General features: G+C 41.2%; 1 protein-coding gene across 2 annotated transcripts; it reads left to right on the top strand.

The window, feature by feature from the left end:
* The first annotated feature begins 6,466 nt into the window (after positions 1-6,466).
* On the top strand, positions 6,467-19,624 carry LOC145445632 (gap junction gamma-1 protein-like). 2 transcript variants are annotated; one of them, XM_080323836.1, is made up of 8 exons: positions 6,467-6,613; positions 11,886-12,016; positions 12,345-12,476; positions 16,120-16,231; positions 17,500-17,635; positions 17,872-17,964; positions 18,038-18,159; positions 18,871-19,624. In XM_080323836.1, exons 4-8 carry the CDS (start codon positions 16,209-16,211, stop codon positions 19,046-19,048), a joined length of 552 nt encoding a protein of 183 aa, XP_080179962.1. In that variant the 5' UTR covers positions 6,467-6,613; positions 11,886-12,016; positions 12,345-12,476; positions 16,120-16,208; the 3' UTR covers positions 19,049-19,624. The 2 variants fall into 2 exon arrangements, with proteins under 2 accessions (XP_080179962.1, XP_080179961.1); XM_080323835.1 differs by having other exon boundaries at positions 16,117-16,231.
* Positions 19,625-23,929: the final 4,305 nt, after the last annotated feature.

Genomic DNA, 23,929 nt, shown 5'->3' with positions numbered 1-23,929 from the left:
TATTCCTCACTATAGCTGATACGGCTTCGGCCCACTGAGCCACGGCCATGGTAGCCCTTCTATAGATGAAGAATTAGCTGATATGAATGGGTATATTGCCATGGCCCCGTCACCGCCAAGACCGAGACGATTAGAAAACGACTTGGGGCTTCCCCACAAGATCAAGATCAGTGATTCCCAACCGCGGCCCTGCGGGCCGCATGCGGCCCCCAGCTAGCCTTCTTGCGGCCCCCACAAAAATATTGAGAAATCGATTTATGAAAAAAAAATATATTTATAAAATACTTTTGCTTGGCTTGGAGTCTGGAGTTTTCAATTAGGATTGCAGGAAAGTTGTGAGTAGACTGCTAAGATTACGTCACTGCTGTTTCAATGCAATGTGCCCTAACTTTCCAGTTGAACGGGCAGTACCTATAGATATAGGTATTGACAGGACCGTAACTGCCACATCTCAAGCCCCCCAATTGGGGGGAGCGAGCTCGAAGGGGGCCCAAAATTATTTAGTGAATTAGCATAAATTTTATGAAATTTTATGCAACTTTTTCAACGATTTTTCGCGCTGCGCGCGATTTCGAGTTTCCAAGTACCTTCATTATTCCGTACTCTTCGACAAAGATAAAATACGCAAAGATTTATAGAAGTAGGCATATCGGCGTTGGCCATTACCGCGCCACGACGCACGAAGACATATACAGTTTTAAGCCATGTAACATGCGACTCCAGGAAGCGTGCCAGGACGATCGGCAGCGAGAAGACCTTGGCCGAAAAGGACTGCCCTTACGCTGACCGAAAACTTCGTTATGTATATTCAAAATACATATTGGTATAATTGACCATAGGCGCCTAAATGACTGGCGCCGAATGTTCCTGTCTTGGCAATCTGAACGTCACGAGACAAATAGGCTACCATCCCGCAGGGAAAAATTATATGCCAGTGAAGAACTACCAATTGGAAATTGTGTGCATCTTTTAGTTTAGTATGTTTGCGTGATTCTATATTTCTTGATAGAGCAGACTGGAGGTCACGAAATAACAAATAACATCATGTAACGAAGTCGTACCAACGGGTTCGCCCGTCCGAATACGTTTAATTATTATTTACGGGCCCTACAGTTTCCAAGACACCTCATTCAGCTCTACCGGTAAATCTGATTACGTGAGCAGAGAGGACAAGTAATTGATAGCAATATATATGCAATTGCCGATCTTATTGACCTATTTTATTTTGAATTATCGAAAATTTTCGCGCTCCATGCTGGCTCACTAAACGGGGATCCTGATTTCGTGGCAGAAGCGAACAACAGGACGGGGGGTCGGTTTATCACCCTATGGGAGCTCAAGACCTAAGTGTTTTGGGGGGCATAACGAAGTGCGGTTTCGTTCCTGCCAACAGGTATACGCCCGAAGATGTTTAATTATTATTGAGTGGTCCTACCTTTTTAAACACAACTCACTCGGCTCAACCGGTCAATCTGATTACGTGAGCAGAGAGAGGATAAAAATTGATACCAATATATATGCAATTCCCGATTATATTGACCGATTCAATCATGAATTTTATAAATTTTCCGCGCTTCGCGCGATTAGTCGAGAGAAGCTGCCTAAAACGGACACCCGATTTAGATGATAAATAGCGGTAAATAGCCATCTAGCCTGAGGAGGTCTGGGGGCTTCGAAGTTCTGTTTATCACCCTATGGGGGGTCCAAGAGAAACGTTTTTTTTTGGGGGGGAGGCTGACGAAGTGCTGTTACGGCCCTTGGTATTGATAACTAATTTACGGATAGATGTGCAACAAGTGACTCACGATTGAATACGCCGAGATGCGTACTGCTTAGCCGGCAAAAAGCAGCATAATTTGTAGTCCTATAGCTCGCGACCCAAGCGTCCGTATAATTTGATATGTCGGTGTTTTCGAGCGCAAGTGTCGCACTGATTCCAAACATAGGAGTTGAAATCTCGCCAGGGCAATGAAACTACTCCGAAATAGCCAGCAAAGGTTGATTGTTCTGAACAACGGGAGCGCGGCAACGCAATGGCCAATGGCGTCAAGCGAATGATCGGAACAATGCCAATTTTCATATTTTGGTGACTATTTTGGATTCCTTCCATTGCCTTGGTATTCGTGCGGCCCCGGCCGTACTCTGAAATTCTAAATTTGGCCCTGCCACCGAAAAAGGTTGGGAACCACTGATCAAGATCATCGACAAGGAGCAGACTATGGAATCTGACACCCACCTTGGCCTAGGCGATGTAAAGAGGAGGCATGCAGTGCACACTGAATGAAAGTAGCCTAAAGGAGATAGTATAGAAAAAGAAAGCGACAAGAAATAGGGCGGCATGTCATGGGAAGCGAGATCGATAGGTCAGTCGTGGTCCGGTAATCTTGAGGATGGACTGTATTTATTTAGTAGTAATTGCTTGTATTTCGACTTGAATGTGGACATGCTCGTCGACTGTCGGATGGCCGGCAGGATACTATTCCACACATCAGGTCCGGCATATTTGATAGAGCGATGATCTTTTCGGTCGATCATATGATATTTGGACGACGTGGACGCGCGTGTGTTGTACTTGTGCGCTTTTGATTTACATGGCAGGTTACCGTGTGTAGCTCACTGAGCTATATCGATTGTTTAGTCTGAAAAGTGTTGCCAGTTATCGCACGCTGCTCAGCGCTCATAGTTCAAATTATTATGGAAGTGATGATAATGATATTTTTTGTTGTATTTGAATGTCTTTAATAAGATTATTTCTTTTGTGGTAACTATATATGCTCTTCGCCCATATCAGAGAGCAAAGTTTTCAAATTGTGATTGTTAAATCATAGCAATTTACAGCGTAGCTACGCTGTAAATTGCTATGGTTAAATTCTTAATCCAAGGTTAAACTGCGTGACTGATTTTATCTCGACAGCGAACTCATGCGGCCCGCGGCCTCTACAAATTTTGAAACGTGGCCCGCGACCCGTTTTGAGTTGGCGACCCCTGATTTATATATATCATTGCTTTCACTTGTTCGTTTCGTTTGCTTTATCCAAGAAGCCTGCGGCAATGACCGTTTTGCAATAAAAATGTATTTCGAAAATATGGGTGTGAAAATAGCAATAATTGCGTAAAATTATTAAAAAGCAACTATATGCGGGGTCCAGACGGCAAAGGGCTGCTGCAGTAAACATATTTGACATATTGTTGTTTTGTGTAGGCCTATAATTGCAAGTAACGTAGGCGGGGAGATGTGTTACCGATGAGACACTGGGACCGAAAATACGGTACAGTGGGCAACACGCCTGTCGCCTACCCTAAGCGGGAAACGTCATAATATCCACCAAACTAGTCGAAACTAGTTTCTAGATATCCCTGGTCGAAACGGATTGATTTTCTAACTTAAGGCGCGAAATATCGTCCCCACTCTACCACGATCGCCTGGAGAGTCCAAGTATCAATTATCATATGTAAAATTATCATTCATCTATGTCCATATTGTCCAAGTCCATTGTCCATCAATTTGACGTTTTGCGACATGGGTGGGGCAGAACGCCTCCATTGTTTTTCTTTTTTTCTGGATTCCAGGCATTCACTGTTTAATTGGCAGGTTACCCTGAAAAACGCTGCACACCAAATTTGGTTCAATTCTAACAAGTATTGCGCAGATCCAAGATCTACTCCGCAGATCCAATTAAAATTTTTAATTCATCAGGGAAAATTAAAAGATAAATTCAAATTTTTCTGTCAACCCCATGAAATTGCTAAAGCTGTCTTCAAAGAAGATGCAAAATAAATTTGACTCTATTCCAACTTGTAAAAGCGAAGTTGTTTAAGTTTTTCGTTGATAATTCTCAGATTATCCTTGATTGGTGGATTTATTATTATTACAGAGTAAGTAAGCCAAAAACGTCATCGTGAACGCTTCGCCCACCTAATTCTGCCAAGTCACGGTCGGATTACGCCTGGTCGCGGAAACACGGCCCACAAGTACAACGCATGCGTCATGGCCTTTCGGCCGTCCGTCGGCCGTGCATGGAAACGAAGTGATTGTGTTGGTTAATAGCGAATAAGTGTGACATTAAAATATTTGACTGGAAAAAACCATTTGATACTATTGCGATGCTTTAGTGTAGCTGTGTGCAACAAGCGGTCTGAGGTACTATGATACACAGGTAATTCGAGGCCAACCCCTTATTCCGCGCCGGAACACGTGAAGACGTGAAGTTTTGGCCAAAATACATCTAGGCAAAATGCAATTATGCCAACAATATCCGCGGTGTGGCCAAAATGTCCGCACCGGTTGGCCAAAACCGCGGATAATGATACGTCCGGTCGTCGACACCGACACACTTCTTGCAATCTAAGAAGACAGATGTGCTAACGCGACCCGCACCCCAATTTGATATAGCGTGCAACAGAAATGTTTCATAGAGCTGCGTTGCGTGTACTGTACGTGTACAATGTACAATTGTACCTGTACGTACATGTACGACTGTACGTTAGGGCTGTTCAAAAATAACTTTTTTTTCCGGATTCCAGCCATTCAGTGATTAAATCGTCAGGTTACCTTAAAAAAGGCTGCACACCAAATTTGGTTCAATTCTAACAAGTATAGGGCTCCGCGGATCCAATTAAAATTTTTAATTTATACAGGAAAATTGAAAAAAAAATTTTTTCAAATTTTTCTGTCAACCCCATGAAATTGTTGAGCTGTCTTCAGAGACGATCCAAATAAAATTTGACTCAATTCGGACTAGTAGAAGTGGAGTTATTGGAGTTTTTCGTTGATAATTCTCCAATTATCCTTGATTGGTGGATAATCCGAGAATTATCAACGAAAAACTCAAATAACTCCGTTTCTACTGGTTGGAATTGACTCAAATTTCATTTGCATGGTCTTTGAAGACATCTCAACATTTTCATGGGGTTGAGAGAAAAATTTGAAATTTTTTTTTTTTAATTTTACGTATTAAATTAAAAATTTTAATTGGCTCTGCGGACGCTTAGACATGTTCGAATTGAACCAAATTTGGTGTGCTCCCTTTGTTGTGGCAACCTGACAATTTAATCAGTGAATGGCTGGAATCAGGAAAAAAAAGTTATTTTTGAACAGCCCTATTGTACGTACATTGCACAACTGTCGTATGCGCGTTCTCTATGTCTATTGTAGACATACCCGTAAAACCGTAGCATACGAATATTAAAATGCATTCTTCGTGATGTGTGAGGCTTGGGTCGCCCGGTCGCGATATGCCACTCAACTCAGATTTGGTTACAAGATTTCAATGTATTTTCATCGTGATTCCAGTCTTTCCCACTACATGCCAAGCTCAGTTATCACCAATTTTGTTCATCAACTATTGTTGTTTTGTAGGCCTACTATTATGTATTGTATATGCTCTCCGGGGTAATAACATTTGTATGTGGTTGTATCAAGATACTAGTCTTGAAACATATCTAAATATGACTAGTACGTAGTACCTGTACACAGTGTACAGAGAGAATAGCATGCTTGTCCGTATATAACTACAACAGTCACCATTCGATTGCTAATCGGGCCTCATTGCTTGCAACCATTGATGGCCAAAACAGCCGTGTTATCACGAATACTTATATTTGAAGCAATCAAACGAGGCGCCTTGAAAAATCCTGCGATGTCTGGGATTGTGATTGTGAGTGTCTGACAAATGTGGATTTGCTGATTGGCAGTACAGATGTGAAATGAGAGCGAAACGGCCAGTTCAAGTCAACTTATGGACGATTAGCCGTCGGTTCAGTTGGGGTAGGCTACTGGGTATTGCGATATATAGTCGACTAGTCCAGAAGAATAGTACGATGAGTCGTGTCACACAGCGCGGGACCTATTTGTAGACAATCTTAACCGCCGTCTCGCGGCTAAAAGTGCTGAAGGCAGAACATGACATCGACTGGACGAGGCTAACAGTGACAGGAGCTTTTGTGACACAATATTTCCAGGCCTGTATTCAGGTAAATCGGACAATGCACGAGACACGAGACACTTGCCTACTAACTTGGAACATATCGGATACAACATCCCACATGCGTTCCATGAAGGCTACAAGCCTGTTGCTCAGGACAAAGGTGATAGTCAGGTGTTTGTTCCCGTCTCTGACAGGGGCATACTGTAAGGGCGAACAAAATTGAGCGATTATGTAACTGAGCGTGAGCGGTGACCATTTTGAGCAATCACGTTTAAGGGCAAAACGCCCTTCGATTGAGATAAGATGAAGAAACTACAGCCTAATCGTTTTTGCATAGCTCTCTCGGATATAAGGTGGCTCAAAATGTATAACTAGATTAGTTTGCAGTGTTCGTCTTCTCAACATGGCGTGGCACGTTTTCGAAAAGCTTCTAGAAGGGGTGGCGAATTACTCAACTCTCATCGGTAAACTGTGGATTACGTTCTTCTTCATCAGGCATGAAACTTTCAGGTCCGCTTACACGAGCGTGTGCAATTAAACATGTGATGTTTTGACAGGATTATCATCGTTGCTAGTATTGGCGACACGGTGTATAGCGATGAACAGAGCCAATTTATATGCAACACGCTTACACCAGGATGTACCAATGTTTGTTATAATCGGTTTTCCCCAATTTCCCAGATCAGGTATGAGCGCTGTGTCTTCGTAACTTATATATATAATATATATATCTATATTAGGGCCTCGTTATCTGGGTCCCCGTCGTATTATATTATACATGTCGCTGATGCAGGTCTAGGCGGATAAAAATTTGAGAGGGACTAAATCCCCGCAATAGCGACGTAACGAATACACATCGTGGCCTAATGAAACGGATGACGTTGCAATTTACGAATTAGAAGTTCGACAAATTTCACTGCACGTTGGCTGCGCCCGTGGGAGTAGAAATTAATTATTATTGACCTCATAAGCTCCATTTATATTGGCGTAAAAATTAAGCTATCGTGAGTAAATAAGTAGCAAGTTGGCGATGACTAAACCGGCTTGGGAAGCGGGTCAATTTGACCAGCAAGTTACGTGAAAGCAAGTAGTTGCAAAACGATGTTTGAGATCAAACCCTAAACTGAATTGAGGAGTTTACCGTATAGGCCGTAGGCCTATACCGATCTCAAAGTTCGTTTTCCGTATATGTGATAAATAGTCTAGTTTAAATCGTCTGTTATATGCATATGAAAACTAGAGTAGCTGGAGTCGGAGTCGTGGAAAAAATACTGACTGGGTGGAGTCGGAGTTGTGAAAATGACCCTGACTCCGACTCCAACTTTATTAGGAAAGCAACAAAGGTATCTTTCAGTTACGAATAATAACTAAACTAGGATTTTTATGTACCATCAATCACTGTTATCAGTAACGGTATAGATCAGGGGCGGCCAACCCGTGGCCCGCAGGCCAAATGTAGCCCGCGAGAAGGTTTTGTGTGGCCCGCGAGGTAATTCTTGAAATTAGTCATAACCAGACTGGGACAACTAGAAAATTTTCAGCTTTTCCGATTGGGATTAGAATTAGAATTGAGCATCAGTTTTTTTCCAAATTAGATTAGAATTAGAGCTACACATCTTTTTCCAAATTAGATTAGAATTAGAATTACTGAATTCGCAAAGACTTTGGAAAATGAATGAGATTGTGAACATGAAATAAATACATCAAAAATCAGTTCATATGAAATTACAGTGCATTCCCATAACCACGAGAATGGTGAACGTCTGTACACCAAGCTTGGCTCGTTTTGTACTATATCAGGGGTCATCGCTAGGGTTAGTTCGGATATCAATAATTTTCACTATCCGGATAACGGATATATCCGGATATTTTGGAATTTATCTAACCGGATAATAACTGCCAAGTGAGACAATCGATTTCATTAGGTCTGCATGTAAAACGGATCGCAAAATCATTACACAGATTGTAGAGTACCTACCTACGCGCGCAGTATGAGCGAATACGAGAAAGACCACGCAAATTTAATGTTCACTGCTTCTGCAATGCCCTCTTTTTGAAGCACAGATGCATCAATTGTGGAATCCTGTAGCCGGGACCGGAATTTTGTAACAAAGAGTCCACGTTCATTGAATGCTTTTTCAGCTTCCACAGAAGTGGGCTGAATAGAAAGCAGCGCTTCGTAGAGAGTCAAAAGGTTGGCAGGTCGTACCCCGGAAACTTCAACGGCTTTACATCCTTTTGACCATCCTTATGTTTGGAGTACTAGAAGGACGACTAATAGTTCATACTGGAATTGATGCCGACATGATACCTCGCTCTAATTCACGTTATCAGGCACGCAGCCAGCCGAAAATGTAGGGGGATTGATATAAAATCAGTGGGTTTCGATTTTTTTTCGAATTAATCATCAGCGGAAATCAATTACGCTTGCACGCACGCACATTTTTGCGAACATTCGATGTCATTCAGTTTCGCGGTGTCACTCTCAGAATCACTAATTAGAATACACTAAACGGCATATCGTCAACAAGCCATCGAGAGATAGGAGCCAATGCATGCTGGGTCCGAGATGGTTAGGCCAGCGATTATATCGTTCGTAGGCCTATTGCAGATGCGATTGTGTAGGTCAACGATAATATCGTGAGCGCCAAGCCAATGAAGATGCGATTGTGCAGGCCAGCGATGGAATAGTGTGTACACTGCACATGCACATGGCCTATTGCAGATGCGATTCTTCAATCCAGTGGCACTATCGGCTTGTTGAAGACGCGATAAATCAGGCCAGAGACGATAGCCGAGCGCGCGGCAATCAATGACCTAATTTAACGATCTTCTCAGCAGGAGATCGCGTCACTACATTGTGCAATGTGTACAGACGCATCTCGCTAATTGGCAACACGCTTCTCGTTAATCGGCCGCGCCAACACTGAATACGACCTATTGAAGCTTACTAAAACGTGTGAAATGCATTAGAAACGATTCTTTTTTATCCGGTTAATCGGCAGAAAAATATCCGGATATCAGATAGTGAAAATACCTGCGGTTAACCGGTTAACCGGTTAACCGTTATCCGGATAATCCAACCCTAGTCATCGCAGTCGCGATCTGATTTGTGATATAGGAAGAACGCGAAAGAAAGCATTTTGAAATGCTAAAATTGCCAGCCTCCCAGGCTTTGACTGCTACTATCGTTTACAGCAGGGGGCAGCTTCTCCAGTCGGCGGGCCGGATATGGGAAAATGAAGTATTTGGCGGGCCGGATTCCTGTATCGATAGTTCGCGTATCTATCCACCTATATATACTGTTGCATTTAAAACAAAAATCAATTCAAAACAAACATGTTCAAAACAAGGCCGTTGTCTAAAACATGTTTTTTTTAAGTCATCACATAGTGGATTGACATTGACAGTTGAAATTATAGGGTAAATGTAGCTCCTTTGACGAAATATCTACGTACAACGTACTATAGCTGTTGAACCGACTGTGAGGTTCCAACCATCCCATATTGCATACGTCGGCTATATATCGGGTGGGAATTGTCCTTAGGCTCATACAACACGTTTTTTGAAAAGTATTTACACAATTATGGCATGATTTTGCCACTTGAAAAAACACCATTTTTTAAAAAGGCCTTCGTTAATCGTGTTTTAAACAACCATTTGTTGTAAATGCAACCCTTCCTATATACAAGGAATAAATCGTATTTAATGTAAACTTTAAGCGTAAAGCATGGAGACCAAAAGCAGTAGTCGAAGAATTTATTAACGTCATGTACTTCGATAACTTGTGAAGTAAGATCTGCATGTGATCGATCAAAGTTGTCAACAAGTTCTTTGAACTCTGGCGGCATGTTGAACGTACAAACCCTTAGTAAAGACTGCACGTGAACATGAGGTAGGCTGGAACGTCGCGTTGTCTTGTTAGGGCGGAGATAATAAATTTAGCTGATCCGGAAGAATGCTAATCGTGTGATTAAATACTGCTAATCGCGACGCATCAAGGTGGAAAAGGTTACGCGATGTTTAGTCGATGTGTCCCGAGTTTTCAATCAAGTGGCGCTATCTGTTGCATCACAATGCGAAAACGCGTTATAAGCTGTCAATTGTCAATAAATTGTCAATTTGTTGAATGAAACAGCAGCATGTTGTCTACGATCCTGCCACTGTAATAAGCAGAGTTATCATCATCGGCAAATCAAAGTGATAATCGACTGCATTGCTAATCCAACTTTATTATCTCCACCCTTAATGATCATGGTCGTAAACGTTTGCTCGCAAATGTAGGTAGACCCTGGTCGTGGGCCACATTAGCATTTAAGATCAGAAGCTGTACGCGGGCCGTATGTTGCCCACCCCTGATTTAGAGACAATGCCGTTAATTGTATAATGATTAGCGATCGTTATGTGATGATTGTTCAACAGTGACGTCGCAAAACAGAAATACATGGTATACTAAAACACAACTATTCATGTACCGCGAATGCAAGGTGCGTACTATACATGGGTACAGGCTTTTTCTCAGAATTAGAATGCCATTTTAAGGGTGCGTACTATACTTGGAAAATTACGGTAGTCTTTCAGCTAGTAACATGTCTGGCTATAGCTCCAATATCGATTCATTTGTTGATGGAAAAGCGTTGTCGGGTATCGTGCGCAGCTCATATATAGTTCAAAATAAAATGACGTTTATGATCATGATATTTATGTTGTAATTGTTGTAATTCTTTGTGCTTACCACGAGCATCGCCCGTGTTAGTCAGCACGGCGTTGTACAAACACAAAGTATTTGAAACTAGAATGTTGTTCGCAGACTACAAGCTACTATACTAGCAGGCTATTATTCGTCACAATAACTACATTTCCCTGCTTTTGAGAGGGCTATTCTTGTTAACTCGCTGCAAAATGTCCCGGACAAAGGCATTTTCAGGAAAACAATAAATTAGATTATAAATAAAGTTAGAGCATAGGAACATTTCACAAATTAGATTAAAATTAGATTACTGGCATTTCGCTCTAATTTTGTGAAATTAGACAACTAGAATTGTCTAGTTGTCCAAGTCTGGTTATAACATCAGGAAAAATTGCAAGGCCATCCAAAATTTGATTAGCATGAACACGAAATTTGATGATGACTAAAAGATCAGTTCCGACGCATTGACGTATAGTTGTAGTGGCCACTGTGACCAGCCGCATTTATCGCCGATCTCCGTATATGACCATGAAGTAGATTTCTTTGACTTGTAATTGTTCTTAGCACTTCGCATGATTTTATGTCACTCGATTTCTTGTATTTAGTATTGGAGCCCCCTACTGAAAATTATAAATACGCGTAATTTACAGAATTGAGTCTAACTATTTATTCGCAATTGAAAGATAACGTGTCGTCCAGCATGCGAATTCGCTTGTGTGCTCGCAGCGAGATCGTCGGCGATGAAACATTTGCACAAAAGATAGAGGCATGTTCACACCGAAACCTTCGATATTGCTATGTCTAAACGCCGAATAATCCTGACCTTGCCAAATGTCGACTTGGACAACTAGAAAGTTTTCAGCGTTTCCGAATTTTGCACGTCTTCGCGTCATTCGTATGTTTGCATATGTTCAATAGTTATATGATAGTTATTTAAACGTCGCTGTGGCATATCATTTTCGAAGTAAATTGGTCATACTGTTGGAGTCGGAGTTCTCTTGAGAAAAGAGTCGGAATCGGTACGTTTAAAGACTCAGGAGTCGGTATATTGAAAATGTCTGAAATCGGACCTGGAGTCGGTGGTAAAATTTACGGACTCCACAGCCCTGCCGTAAACTCATAATAAGATCGCGAGTTTTGCCAATGGTTGTCACTGGCCATCGCGAAGGCATACGATTTCGGCATGTATACTACATTTATCGACACATATTTTCTTCGAAACATTCTGTACCAACGTTTCTTACCACGGACCATATTTGAAATTGAAGGTTCTGGGCTGTGCAGATATTAATTGTCGGGATTCCAAGCGTGATATTTGTCGTGTTCGCTTTGCACAAGAGGTCGAATCTTACAGATAGGAACGAAGAGGGAGGCGGTGAAGTTGCTGACCGGCGATCTGGTAATTTATGAGTACATTTCGTGTCATTGTCTCGATATTATAACCTACTCGCAACATATCTATATGATGCCTGGCAAATACTCAAATATTCCGGTATACCGCAAACCACTTTTCCAAATTAGATTAAAGTTAGCAATACAGATCTAAGTTTTTTCTCCAAATTAGCGTAGAATTAGAATTGTACTGACAGTTATTTCCAAATTAGCTTAAATTAGAATTATAGCTACGATTAAAATTACAATTAAGTGCATAGAATTCATAAATTAGATTAGAATTTGATTTACCGGCACCCATACTATGCCCTTAATTTCAACCTCGCTCTTTCCAGACAAATATGAAAATCGAAATTTGAAACGGCGCCGCCGAAAGAAATGGAATTACGCGGACGAGCAGTGTTCGAGGAGTCGAACCAACAATTCCAGTTTGCCTCAATACGAAGATTTACCCCACGGCCGACCAAGTACGTTAAGTCTCGATGTGCTTTATATACATATATGCCTCATTCACCTAGATCGTAACGTATTCAACATATCTCTAGTTAGCGAATAACTTCTTTTGTGGCGGTGTTTTTATAATTTGAACTTACATTACGTCGGTCTTCTTGCATCGGCATCCTTGATGTGCTTTTGTGGTGGAATGGCGAATTCTTCCCGTATAGATCACTCTAGCTAGGCTTCTAAAAATCTTAATTACTCAGCTTTCCTTTGAAGCATGTTATTTTATGGTACAATATAATTCATCATTCGCGTTCGCGTAAAACAACTGATCAAGCCAATGGTGATGATATCGAGAGCATAGGAAACTAATAAATTATTGGGATAAGACTTGGAGTATCATCATGTTTGATAGTATCAGGAAATAACCTTGTACCGGATTGCACGGATTGCATATAAAAACTTCCCAGGCCAGGCGGCGTGTTGCAGGGAGACACCTGCTAGTCATTAATACCGCGCTGGTCATGCGTTATCGAGATATCATGGTGCCGGTTGAGGACGGAGATACCAGTAATCTTTCGAATTGCTGATTGTTTGGTCTGTTGTATATAGCTCCTCATCAACCGCAACACTTCATAGCATGGGATATTCTCTAGTGTTATTCTTTCCGCGATATGATACATCCTGCGCTCTTCGGGGAGTAAGCGCTATCCCAGCTCCTTGAGGAGGTAATTGTTAGGTATAATATATCACAGTACGCACCTTTGTGAGGCCATACAATGTATTAAATGAATGATTTGGTCTGCTGTATTTCCAATATCTACTGTATATTACACGAGATGTTCCGGACCGCGAGTTCTTCAGAGTCATAACATCTTGATTTAGTCGGGGAAGAAAGCACTTTACCAGTTCCTTGAATGTGTAATTATCTGGTATGGTACTATATATCATCGGGTGTTTCCTAGTCTTATCACGTCGGGTTGTGGTATTGTGGTGGTGAAGTGTTTGATAGTGAAAATCCATTTGCAGAATTAGGTGATATTTATAAATTCGTAAATAGTGAATCTCCTTGCTCAGGAACGAAATGTATTTCAATTCTCTCTACCCGAATTGAATTTTGTCGAAAAATTTGGATTATGAATAAAATAGTATTTACGGTGACCAATTCTTTAATTATTTATTATAATGGTGCCCACCGTAAATACTATTTTATTCAAGTCCAAATTTTTCGATGGCAATAACGCCGCTTCCACTGGTTGAAATTGAACCAAATTTGGTGAACACCGTTTCTATAGACAACCTAACACTTCCATGGGGTAAACAGAAAATTTTCAAATTTTTTGTTATTTATTTTATATAATAAATAGGAACTTTCTTCTCCTGTAGCAATGCGGCTACCGGTTGGAATCGAACCAAATTTGGTGTGTAGGCTTAAATTAGGTAACCTAACAATTTTATCAAGTAGCCAGTACGATTTGAGAAAAAAGTCATTTTTGAAGACCCCTAATGGACATGTTTTGACGACCCGTAATGGACATGGTCAGATGATTTTATATTATGACGCAAATGCTACACGGGTAGGGGATGGAACGCCCTTCAACTATAATTTTGATGACGTGTATGTCGTTCGGCTGGTGATTTCATAGATCTGCCAGCGCCGCTGGTTCCGTTTGATTTTCGACCCACCCCTATTGAACACGAACGTGCAGAATTTAACTCACGATCTAGTCATGTCACGTATATGCGTCGTACGTGGGTGCGATCATTTTTTAGAGTTATTTCGTTTGAAAGGCTAGCAAAGCGGAAAGGAAACTTGGCGCTCGTGTTCTTCGTCACTTGGATCTTCACGCCCTTTCACCTTGCGCTTAAATGCCATCATCGTTTCCACCTTGCGATTTCTGGAGATACTCATCACCGCTCCGCACTCTCGAATTCCAATGATTTCAGCAGTTCCAACATCCGAGGGGATGAAGGCTAACTAAATTGTACGCGCTCTTTATCTTTTCTGTCTCGGCAATGGAAATTGTAAATTTCGTGAGGACTTTATCGAATTCCGGCTCTGATAATAATATTGCACCCGTTAAAGTCAAGAGGTTGTTCAAAAAGCTCCCCGTCGGTGATTGATTTCAATTTTATCAGATACGGGAGAGCTTTTTCAGATGCATTCGCCACATTGAGAGGAGTGCATCAAATAATTAAAAATTATCAGTTTCCGAAGAACTATAACAATAATTTCAGGCATTGTCTAATCCAGGGGTGGGCAATTATTTTCCTCCGCGGGCCAAATGAGAATTAGAATATACGTTTGCGGGCCGAGTGAAAACCTTTAGCTATATGCTTCAGAGTACTTAATTTTATTTCTATATTACATTGTTTATAAACGCTGCTCAGTGAATGTGTTGATGTTAGGTAATGAGAAAGGGACAGTTAATTAAGAAAATATCTATTTGCCGTAATGATTCGAAACAATGTTAAACATGATAGATTATAACTCTCTTTAAATTCCTATCAACGTTCTTCTATTAAGACTTTGAAACAGTGGTTCTCACAAACTTCTTAAGGACCCCCCCCCCTTTATGATGGTGAAAAATTTCGCGCCGTCTTCATCATGATATCACAAAATATTTAAATGTGCAACCAGAATGCTAGCAATCCAAACGGATAGTTTGATTGCGTGGAAGGTTACGGCTGTTAATGAAAGAATTGTGAAATATCATCAAAGTCGGACAATACACAGAGCAATAACTATAAGCTAAGTGTGAATCGCGCAGAGCGCGAAAAAATTGCTCATTCAACTTCGGCATCGCGCCCTATTCTGAAGCTTTCCTGTGCCGCAGTTAGCGAACCACTGCACTGGAATGTTTGTGCAATAGTACAAAGCTTATTTTCTTGGTCGCTGCCTTCCGAGCAGTGTGCAGCTTATAGTCTTGATGTTGAGCGAAGCTTGCATTTTTTCTGAACTTCGCCCTATCTTGACCGAGTGTTTCGTGTTTTTGTCGTAAGACCGACTTTGATTGAAATGCTTAATCTCGGCGATATGCTCGGCAAAAACTAAAAGGACGGGGTTGCCGACCCCTGGTCTAAACCTTCTTTGAATTTCAGTTTGCAGCATTCTTTTTTTTGGCATGTGCGGTAATCCTTAATGGGTAATAAATATGATGAGTCATATACTAATCACAAGCACTGATTGACTTGTTTTACGAATTAGGGATTTGGAAACGTATCACACGTAACAATTTGAAACACATACCGTATAATGCGTAATGTGACAATGGCAACAACGGATGTTTGAACTGAACTATACGGAAAGAGTGATTTCTTGTGACTTTAATTGCTACTCGTACTTTGCCACATTGCCTTTATTTTGAATCTGGATTACGCATGTGAGGTACATAGGCAGCGTAATCGTGGCTAATTTATGAACAGGCTTCAAAGTATACAAATTTTCTGTTCAGTAAATACAGCCTATGGTTTTATTCATAAAAAATGCAAGTTTTTATGTTTTGAATTCCAAGCAACCTTTCGCGGGGCGCACAGAATAGCTTCGCGGGCCGCACTTTGCCCAGGTCTGGTCTAACCTCTAACTGGATATGGGCATTAAGAAACAGTTATTCTATAGATATATTCCACATTGCGTCCATTTAGAATATTATACTTGAATTCTAGCAGCGGCGGGAGCGTTGATTCACAAAGTCAAAAATCCGAAGAACAACTTCACGAATCAACAACGTCGCGCGTCTTTTCGTCCGCAGGCTGAGATGATCAACATGGAACCAGAAAAGTTAGTATAGCAATCGACATAGTGCAATACATTACCCACGAAGTAATCAAAGTTTTATAATTTAAGTCAGTGTTTCTTGACCTTGTCGCCAGCCCCCCGCAAGGGGCGATTTGGATTTTGAAGGGGCGGAAACGCTCTGGGGGCGTTATGGGGGTGCTGAAGAAAAATGGCGTCGCAATAGAGGGTGCAGTAAGGACATATGGTTATGATTAGTAGGAAAAGAGTTCTACAGCCTATTTCCCCAAGTTTTTATTGCAAATTAACATTCCCGTTGAAATACTCCCATCACGCTACCTCGTGTTATATTCTACAAAATGTTTCGAACTATCCCGCAGTGAACAGCGTGTCAAAATCGACGAAGGGGCACTGTACCACTTTCAAGAGTGAGAGCCCTTCGTACATTAAAGATGCTTTGAAGCTTTTTGGTCGGAATGATTATAACTGAATATATTTGTATTTGAGAACTACAAAATTAAATCTTCAGAATATTCATTCATCGTATCATAAAGGATGATACTGTTTAGTGTTGTGACCCTCAACCTTACAATGGACGTCGTGAGATGCTTTTAGAATGCATTCATGTTGAAGTTGATCGACCAGATGGTATGAGCCCGTAGCCTACCCGATGGTTGTCATAACAACCTTGATTTGGTCCCGAATATAGCACAATTATCATACCGATAATCAGTCGAGTTATTTCAAATGGTCGAAACCCGAAAAGACCAACTGGATTTCGAACTCTCACTCCTTGTTTTTACTACAGCCCTTGAAATATGGCGGGGGGGGGGGGGGCGCCAGACCCAGGCAATTTTCGAAAGGGGCGCTGCAAGAAAAAAGGTTGAGAACCACTGATTTTAATTATGAAAGTGCCTCGGAATGCCGTACTGTCAAGCAAAGAAGCATTCGAAACGCCTTGGTGAAATTAATTAATTAAATTTTCAACTTTACCTGCATACCAATAGAAGTGGATAAACACGTTTAAAAGAGACATTCACAGTTGCATATGCACAGCACCCTCGATAAGTAATAAGAATAACCTGTACACAGCGACGAACAGGCATGTCTCACCACAGGGTGCAGTCGCAGTTGGTGCCTGTAATTGTCAATGTGCGTTTATTGTGCGGGTATTTCGTCGGTCGGTTTTCATCAGATACAGTGGTCGAATCATCGTTTTCTTCATTACTAAAATATGCAAACGGATGCTCAAAATAACATATACAATGACTATCATATTCCAATGTAAATACGTATATATCATCTCTTTGCAGAAAACGAGTCAAAATGGAAACTGTGTACAACAAAGACGGAAAATTCGAAGTCATGAAGACGCGGTCGATATCTGTGGCATATTTTATCCAGACTATCTCCACAATCGCCATCGAGGCGGCATTTTGGTATTTCCAAGTGCGTTCAAAATTCACCGTTATGTATTGGTATAGATTAGTCGCAGGTTGAAAATCGGCGGATAGGTTTCGGCAATCCGACGAAGTCATATATACTGTATGACGTAACAAACGTTTATAACGTTCGAATTATGGTATTATTTTCCTGCATAAATGAATATTTTAACCGTGAATGCTCAATTGCACATGTCACTGAGATCGCCAATTTAACGCAATGCTTTATTTGTTTTTACGCAGTACGACATGTACAAATTTGAGGTCAACGAAGTGTATGTGTGTACGGCTGAACCGTGCCCGCGAACGGTCGACTGCTATGTATCAAGACCACGGGTATACGCGTGCTTTGATTATGCCTCCGAAGGATGGGCGCATAATCTATTTCACAATATTCCATTTAACGCAGGAAAAAACCATATTTCTTCACTTTATGTATGTCGTCTCTTCACTGTCAATCGTCATGAATCTGTTGGAACTTGCTCATTTGACTCGGAAATACATGGTAAAGGGACGGAGCATTAAGCAAAAGTAAGGGGTTAATTGGTTAGCGATAATAATTTGACCCCATTATGTAATATAGGATACGGAACAGACGGTTTACGCAGCGCACCAGAAAAGTACATGTAACGCCGTAAAATGTCTATTCAATTACAAGCAGAAGTATAGCAACTTACGAGACAGTGTCAAAACTGCTTTGAGTAGGCTAGATGTAGAAATTAGAAGATCAGGAAAGTACTAGAGTAGTTTCAAAAGTAGAATTGGTCGATGGATCACATACTCATGCCAGCAGTTGATCTCAGGCGCTAATTTCCGAAATAGCGCGACTAACGCGAAATGACCAGTAAACACACTATAAAAAGGTACAATTTCCCGAAAATGTAGACGGTCGCCGTGATGCAAGGTGTCTTTTGTCCCCTCCAGTTGTCAGGACATTTTCACTCGTGGCAGTGATGGAAGCATATTCCCAAAACGAATTTACACTTACACTAAATCCAAAGTATGAAAAGTTGCATAGGGCCTATAAACTGCTTAAGTGGTAGTGATCTAAAAACATGACCACTCGAGTAACTAGTAGCCTACTATAGAAGGCGTTACTTGTGTAATCGGACTATGTAAAAGCATTTCGATACTGACCACCCACCTCTGTAGAGAACCAGATGTGGAAAATTGTTTCGGCACGCATTCCATGGTGTAAGGTGCTAAATATTTTTTTATCTGACACCACGCGTTCTATTGCAGCAGCTACCTGCATGAATATCCCAGTGGGACCGGAGATGATCGCCGTTACAGAGCACGCATGCCCACAGCTTTGGCTTACCCTTCCTTGGGTCCTTATCCTCGGAAGCACGGCAATTCAATGACAGACACCGATAACGACGGTTCCATAGGTAGCGACTACTCGTACTACAGGCCATGATGAGGGATTTCGTGTTGCTGTGTACTTACGGAACGTTTGCGAAAAACCATGACAACGTAGTGGACTCAGAGTGCTCGTCGAGCACATGAAAATAAGCTAGACCGACAGTTTCAGAACTGGAAGCATTATTTTCAAGTGCAGTTGCAAAGTAAACTGATTTCTATTCATTCTTCGGTTGGTGAAAATAGCTCAAATTTTATGTTTGCAATATTTTTGAAGTTGATTATTTCGATTCGTAGACGTATACTCGAAACATTCGTAGCTTTTGCGTCATTTCACGTGTTTTGGATATTCTGTTCATGGTCTTGGTATTTGCAATCATATCAGGAGATAGCAATCATGATTTCCACTTCCACTGGCGCGTCCATCCTCGATTTAGTACAAATGCAGTATGAACTTTGAACTGTGTAATCGATTGTAACGTGTACGGCTGTACGACGTACGTGTATGTAGCCTACTTTTTTATATTCCCTTTATTTCTTTCATGTTGTTCAAGTCGTTTGATTGTATTTTTTATGTTTCGTTAATAAGTTATTTTGTACTTATTTTATATACCGGCTGCAGATTAAAGCACATCTTTCTTGAAGGTTGCGTCTTCTGTTTTCGCATCCGTCCCCGCTTGCTGAGGTACACGAATGATGTTAACTGAAATCTGCAGGGAATAGTATCGGGGCAATTCTATAACTATTTGGGTGTAGGCTATTCTGATACAAATTTACAAGCTCGGTGCCAGTATCAGTTTATAAGTATTTTCATCATTTCAAAACACCACAAAAACTGCGATACAATGAAAAGATAAGAATCGAAGGTGACGAAACGACTTGGAGAAGTCTTTGAGACCAGACATTCACCTTTGCCTGGACATTGGGCAAAGTGGAGAACGGATATGCACAGCGCACGCTGAATGAAAAGTAAAGCAGAGATTGTAAGAGCCAAGCGACAAAATGAGGTGGCGGAAAGCGAGATCGATATGTTAGGTCGTGGTCCTGTGATCCTAAAGGCTGACCAGAAGAAATTGCTTGTATTTCGACTTGAATGCCGACATGCTATACGATACGATGCTACGGATAGCCGGCGATATGCTGTTCCAAAGTTGGGGTCCGCCATACTTGTTAGGGGTGTCATACTCAACTTACGTCTCTTACTTACGTCCATAATGTTACCTCGAACTCCATGGCCATGTTTTTCAATCGAATACTTTCATTATAATACGGATCATATTGGTTCTATTATAGTAGGGTTACCATACGTCCACACGTCCTCTTTTACGAGGATTTGTCTTACTTTTTTACTTTCTTGAAAGTGTCCTCAGAGGACGCCCAAATGTCCTATTTTTTGAGATTTTGTTTTGGAAAGTTTACCTAAAACTATAGCATCTATTTTGTTATAGTTCCTTATATGTCTAGAGCAGGGGCTCTCAACTTCCCATGTTTAACGGGCCGCATTTTAAAAGCAAAAGACGCTGCGAGCCGCAGAATATTATTATTACCATGTATTTGTGGGCTACTATTAAATTCCGGCTACTGTAGCCTATTTACCAATTGTATACGGGCGTTTAGTACATTTTTTATGCATTTTAATGCAATGATGGACAACGTTCGTAAGTTCACATTTGCTGTTTTTGTGATAATATGTATCTTCCAACGGCGCAAGTGAATCCATTCATGGAGCGTGCATTGCATTCATTGCCAAGTCGGTATATGCCCCTTCAAACCCTTCCACCAGAGAACGGAACTCTTTGTTTCACTGCTTCAATGCGTGAGCGAGCAAGTATAAAATTACGGTAACTTTTTCGTTGCAGAGGCCATAGCCCATAATCTGGCGTTACCATATTTTTGTTGATCAAATTCCGGACACACTTTAGCGCCCACTAGCGGAGAGCACTCTTCCCTGGTGTCTATAATTGCGACACATCAGTCAATATATAATAGGTGACGCTCTCTTCTTGACGGCACGTTGAGCAATTGGCTGAATCTGCTATTCTCAATTTGAATAGGTGCGCTTGTAGTCCGCAAAGCTGACTCGTCGATGTTAAATCTATACGTGCTCGACGCAACTTCCAAGGTGGATGGGGTATTTTACTCAACCGCAACAGAGCATACCCAGCGACAAATATCTATCGCGAATTCGATGTACCCGGCATCGTGCGCTGCGTAATCTTGGATTGCACCATATATTGGTTGATCAAGAGAATAGCAGACGCGGGTACGCCTATATGACAATCTAGTTTTCAAATACACATTTTCTTCCTGATCTACGCCGTGAAATGAACTGCTTGGAAGTGACATTCCAATTACAAATCCAAATCCAAATTACAAACAGCGCTTCGCAATCCACGTCTAAATTGACAAGTCTTTCTAGTACTGCGGTTAAAATGTAGGGCGGTAGGCGTGTAGTGTAACGTTTATGTTACTACCGAATTGAGAAGTCGATCAATATTTATTTTCGGAATCAGTGCTATAGTTATATTAGATTTATATCAGTTATTATAAATTCTGAGCTATTCACGATGAATTGCGCTATCACAGGATAGTTAGTAGCCTACGAGTTTTTACAGAGAAAATATGGCGCCAACAACAAATCCCATGTAGTGAGTTCGAATTAGTACTACCATGACGTCACGGATTTTCAGTCGTGACGTAACAATTGATTAACAAGTATGGCTCTTTGGGAGTTAAAATGTAAAATATAGAGCTAACATGGCTCTTCAGACGAAAAACGTTCCCGACCACTGGGCTATAGGTTTGTAAACTAATTACACTAACATCGCCAGTTATCAAATTATATTCCTATATGCCTACTACTTAATGTCGTCGGGAAGGGTCTATAGAATTTCAACGACTCGACACATATTTACCGTTATTCTGCGTGCCGTTGTATAAACGTATTTTATCCTCTCTAACTATCACAAATTTACGGTGAGGTGCGATGTAAATACCAGTAGGCTTGTTTATATAGCTCAGTGCTACTACCACCGAAATAGATGTTCCTTAAACCGTCCTACATACTTGTCCCCTTGTCTTGAAATCATCCTGCTCTGCTTCAGAAAGTTTGGTCCTATACCATGGTTTTATATAATGGAGAGTTGTTTCTTTGTTTTATTGACACAATTGGCGCTTTTAAACACTTGGGTCATTTGCGCCCGCACTGTAATTGTCGTAATGTCTTTCCGCTTCTTCTTGCGTCCTTTTACTGGTCTTTTGCTGCCATCTTTCAAGAGTTCGTCTCTCTGCCTCTGGGTTTTTCAAGGCGGGAACGGCGATGAGGAGCCCAGATAAACCTCCGACACATAGAAACATGGCAGAGTCGAGACTCGAACCAGCAACCATTGGTGTCGTGACCAACTGCGCCACTCGCTTCCCCATATAATGGAAAGTTAATGAAATCATAATTTCGAACTGTCAGCCACGCCCACCCCGTCGCTAAAACGTCGCTATACTAGTACACTGGGCAAAAATTTTGAACTAAAAATTTGTTGACTTTGATTTTGCACTTGATTTAGAATAATTTTGGCGTGCTGATTCCAAAAATACCGCTGGTTTTGTACTATCGCGTCAAGTTTTTGCTCTACGACATATGCCCAAAATATGCAAATTTTCACGAAATTAGCCATATTACTTCTTCATACCATTTTAAAATCCATACTTTTATCATATAATAAGTTATATAGCCGAGGGGGTCAATTGAATTATTAGGAATAAAGGTACTGGTATCGATATAGGCCGATGCTTTCACCCATTTTTGGTTAGGGGATGCAATCATCCGAGGATATTTCAGACACGTATTTGATGCAAACTGCGCAGGATATGGCAAGGAAAATAAATATGAAATTTACTATCAGCTGTAGTTTCAATGACCCATTCCGCTTATCCAGTGTGTGATACTTCTATACGGTAGGTTTGGATCAAGATGAGGAGAGAGAGAGAGAGAGAGAGAGAGAGGTATTCTGTCTCGTCTGCACCATCGAGATGATTTGGACGACGGAGATGCGATACGACAGTAAGGTCATCTAGTCAGCACCCCCTATTTTTTCTCCTCCATGCTACCCGTGGATACCGAGCGCCTAGCAGGATAGCGGCGGATACCATTTTTCGAGTCTTTGGTCTGACCCGGCCGAGGATCGAACCCACGGCCTACCGATCAAGTAGCCCGACGCATCACCATTACACTATTTTGCTCGGTTTACACAATTTTGCTGAAGATCTTAGGGATAGCAGGTCCAATGATGAAGATTTTGAAATCGAAGATGATTCAGACCGTATAGAGTAGTCCATCAACAGAAGTCAAATGATCTGACATAGGCTTTGGGCGACTTGGAAAATAAATATTCGGAACTTTTAGCATCCTTGCGATATGAGAAAAGATTTCTTGGCAAGAGAGAGAATATATCTCGCTTTCGATCATGAGAAACAGCGTTCTCATCGTAGAGCTACTTTCGGTAGCTTTGTTTATTGCCGTGATACTGGCATTGGCATGATACTGTTATCATAGGTTGCTGGAGGACTTAGGAATCCGGATTTAGTGACTCAAGTGAATGACAAATGTCTATTGGTAGCTCAAAAAGGATCCTAAACTGTGGCATTCCCCATATTGACAACGTCTTAGGAACAGTAACAATTGCACACTCAGTTAGTCTTCGTGAATAATACAGAAACATTGAATTGTTGCAATATTACAAGCAGGACTGGATCATATGTGTCAGCTTTGAAATATTGTATTTCTTAAATGTCAGACAATATGGATGCACTGCACATGTAACCCTGATACACATTTGCCACTGTCATGTTTATGACAGACCGGCAGACATTCAAAAAAATTATTTCGTGCGTTTGATAGTCTCCTGCGTACACAGATTTAGGAAGGTTCAGTCTTTATGAATGT

This window comes from Botryllus schlosseri, chromosome 8, assembly GCF_051294905.1.
Source record: "Botryllus schlosseri isolate E-star chromosome 8, Bs_hap1, whole genome shotgun sequence".
Taxonomy (NCBI): Eukaryota; Metazoa; Chordata; class Ascidiacea; order Stolidobranchia; family Styelidae; genus Botryllus; species Botryllus schlosseri.
The sequence above is the reverse complement of the archived record's forward strand: the minus strand, read 5'-3'. Positions and strand labels throughout refer to the sequence as shown.

What these genes read in the sequence shown, in the direction of transcription:
- LOC145445632 (XM_080323836.1), top strand. Translation starts at nt 16,209, where the DNA reads ATGATCAACATGGAACCAGAAAA. An exon ending in ATCAACATGGAACCAGAAAA is followed by an intron (nt 16,232 to 17,499) that starts GTTAGTATAGCA and finishes ATCTCTTTGCAG; the next exon opens with AAAACGAGTCAAAATGGAAA. An exon ending in GCTATGTATCAAGACCACGG is followed by an intron (nt 17,965 to 18,037) that starts GTATACGCGTGC and finishes CATTTAACGCAG; the next exon opens with GAAAAAACCATATTTCTTCA.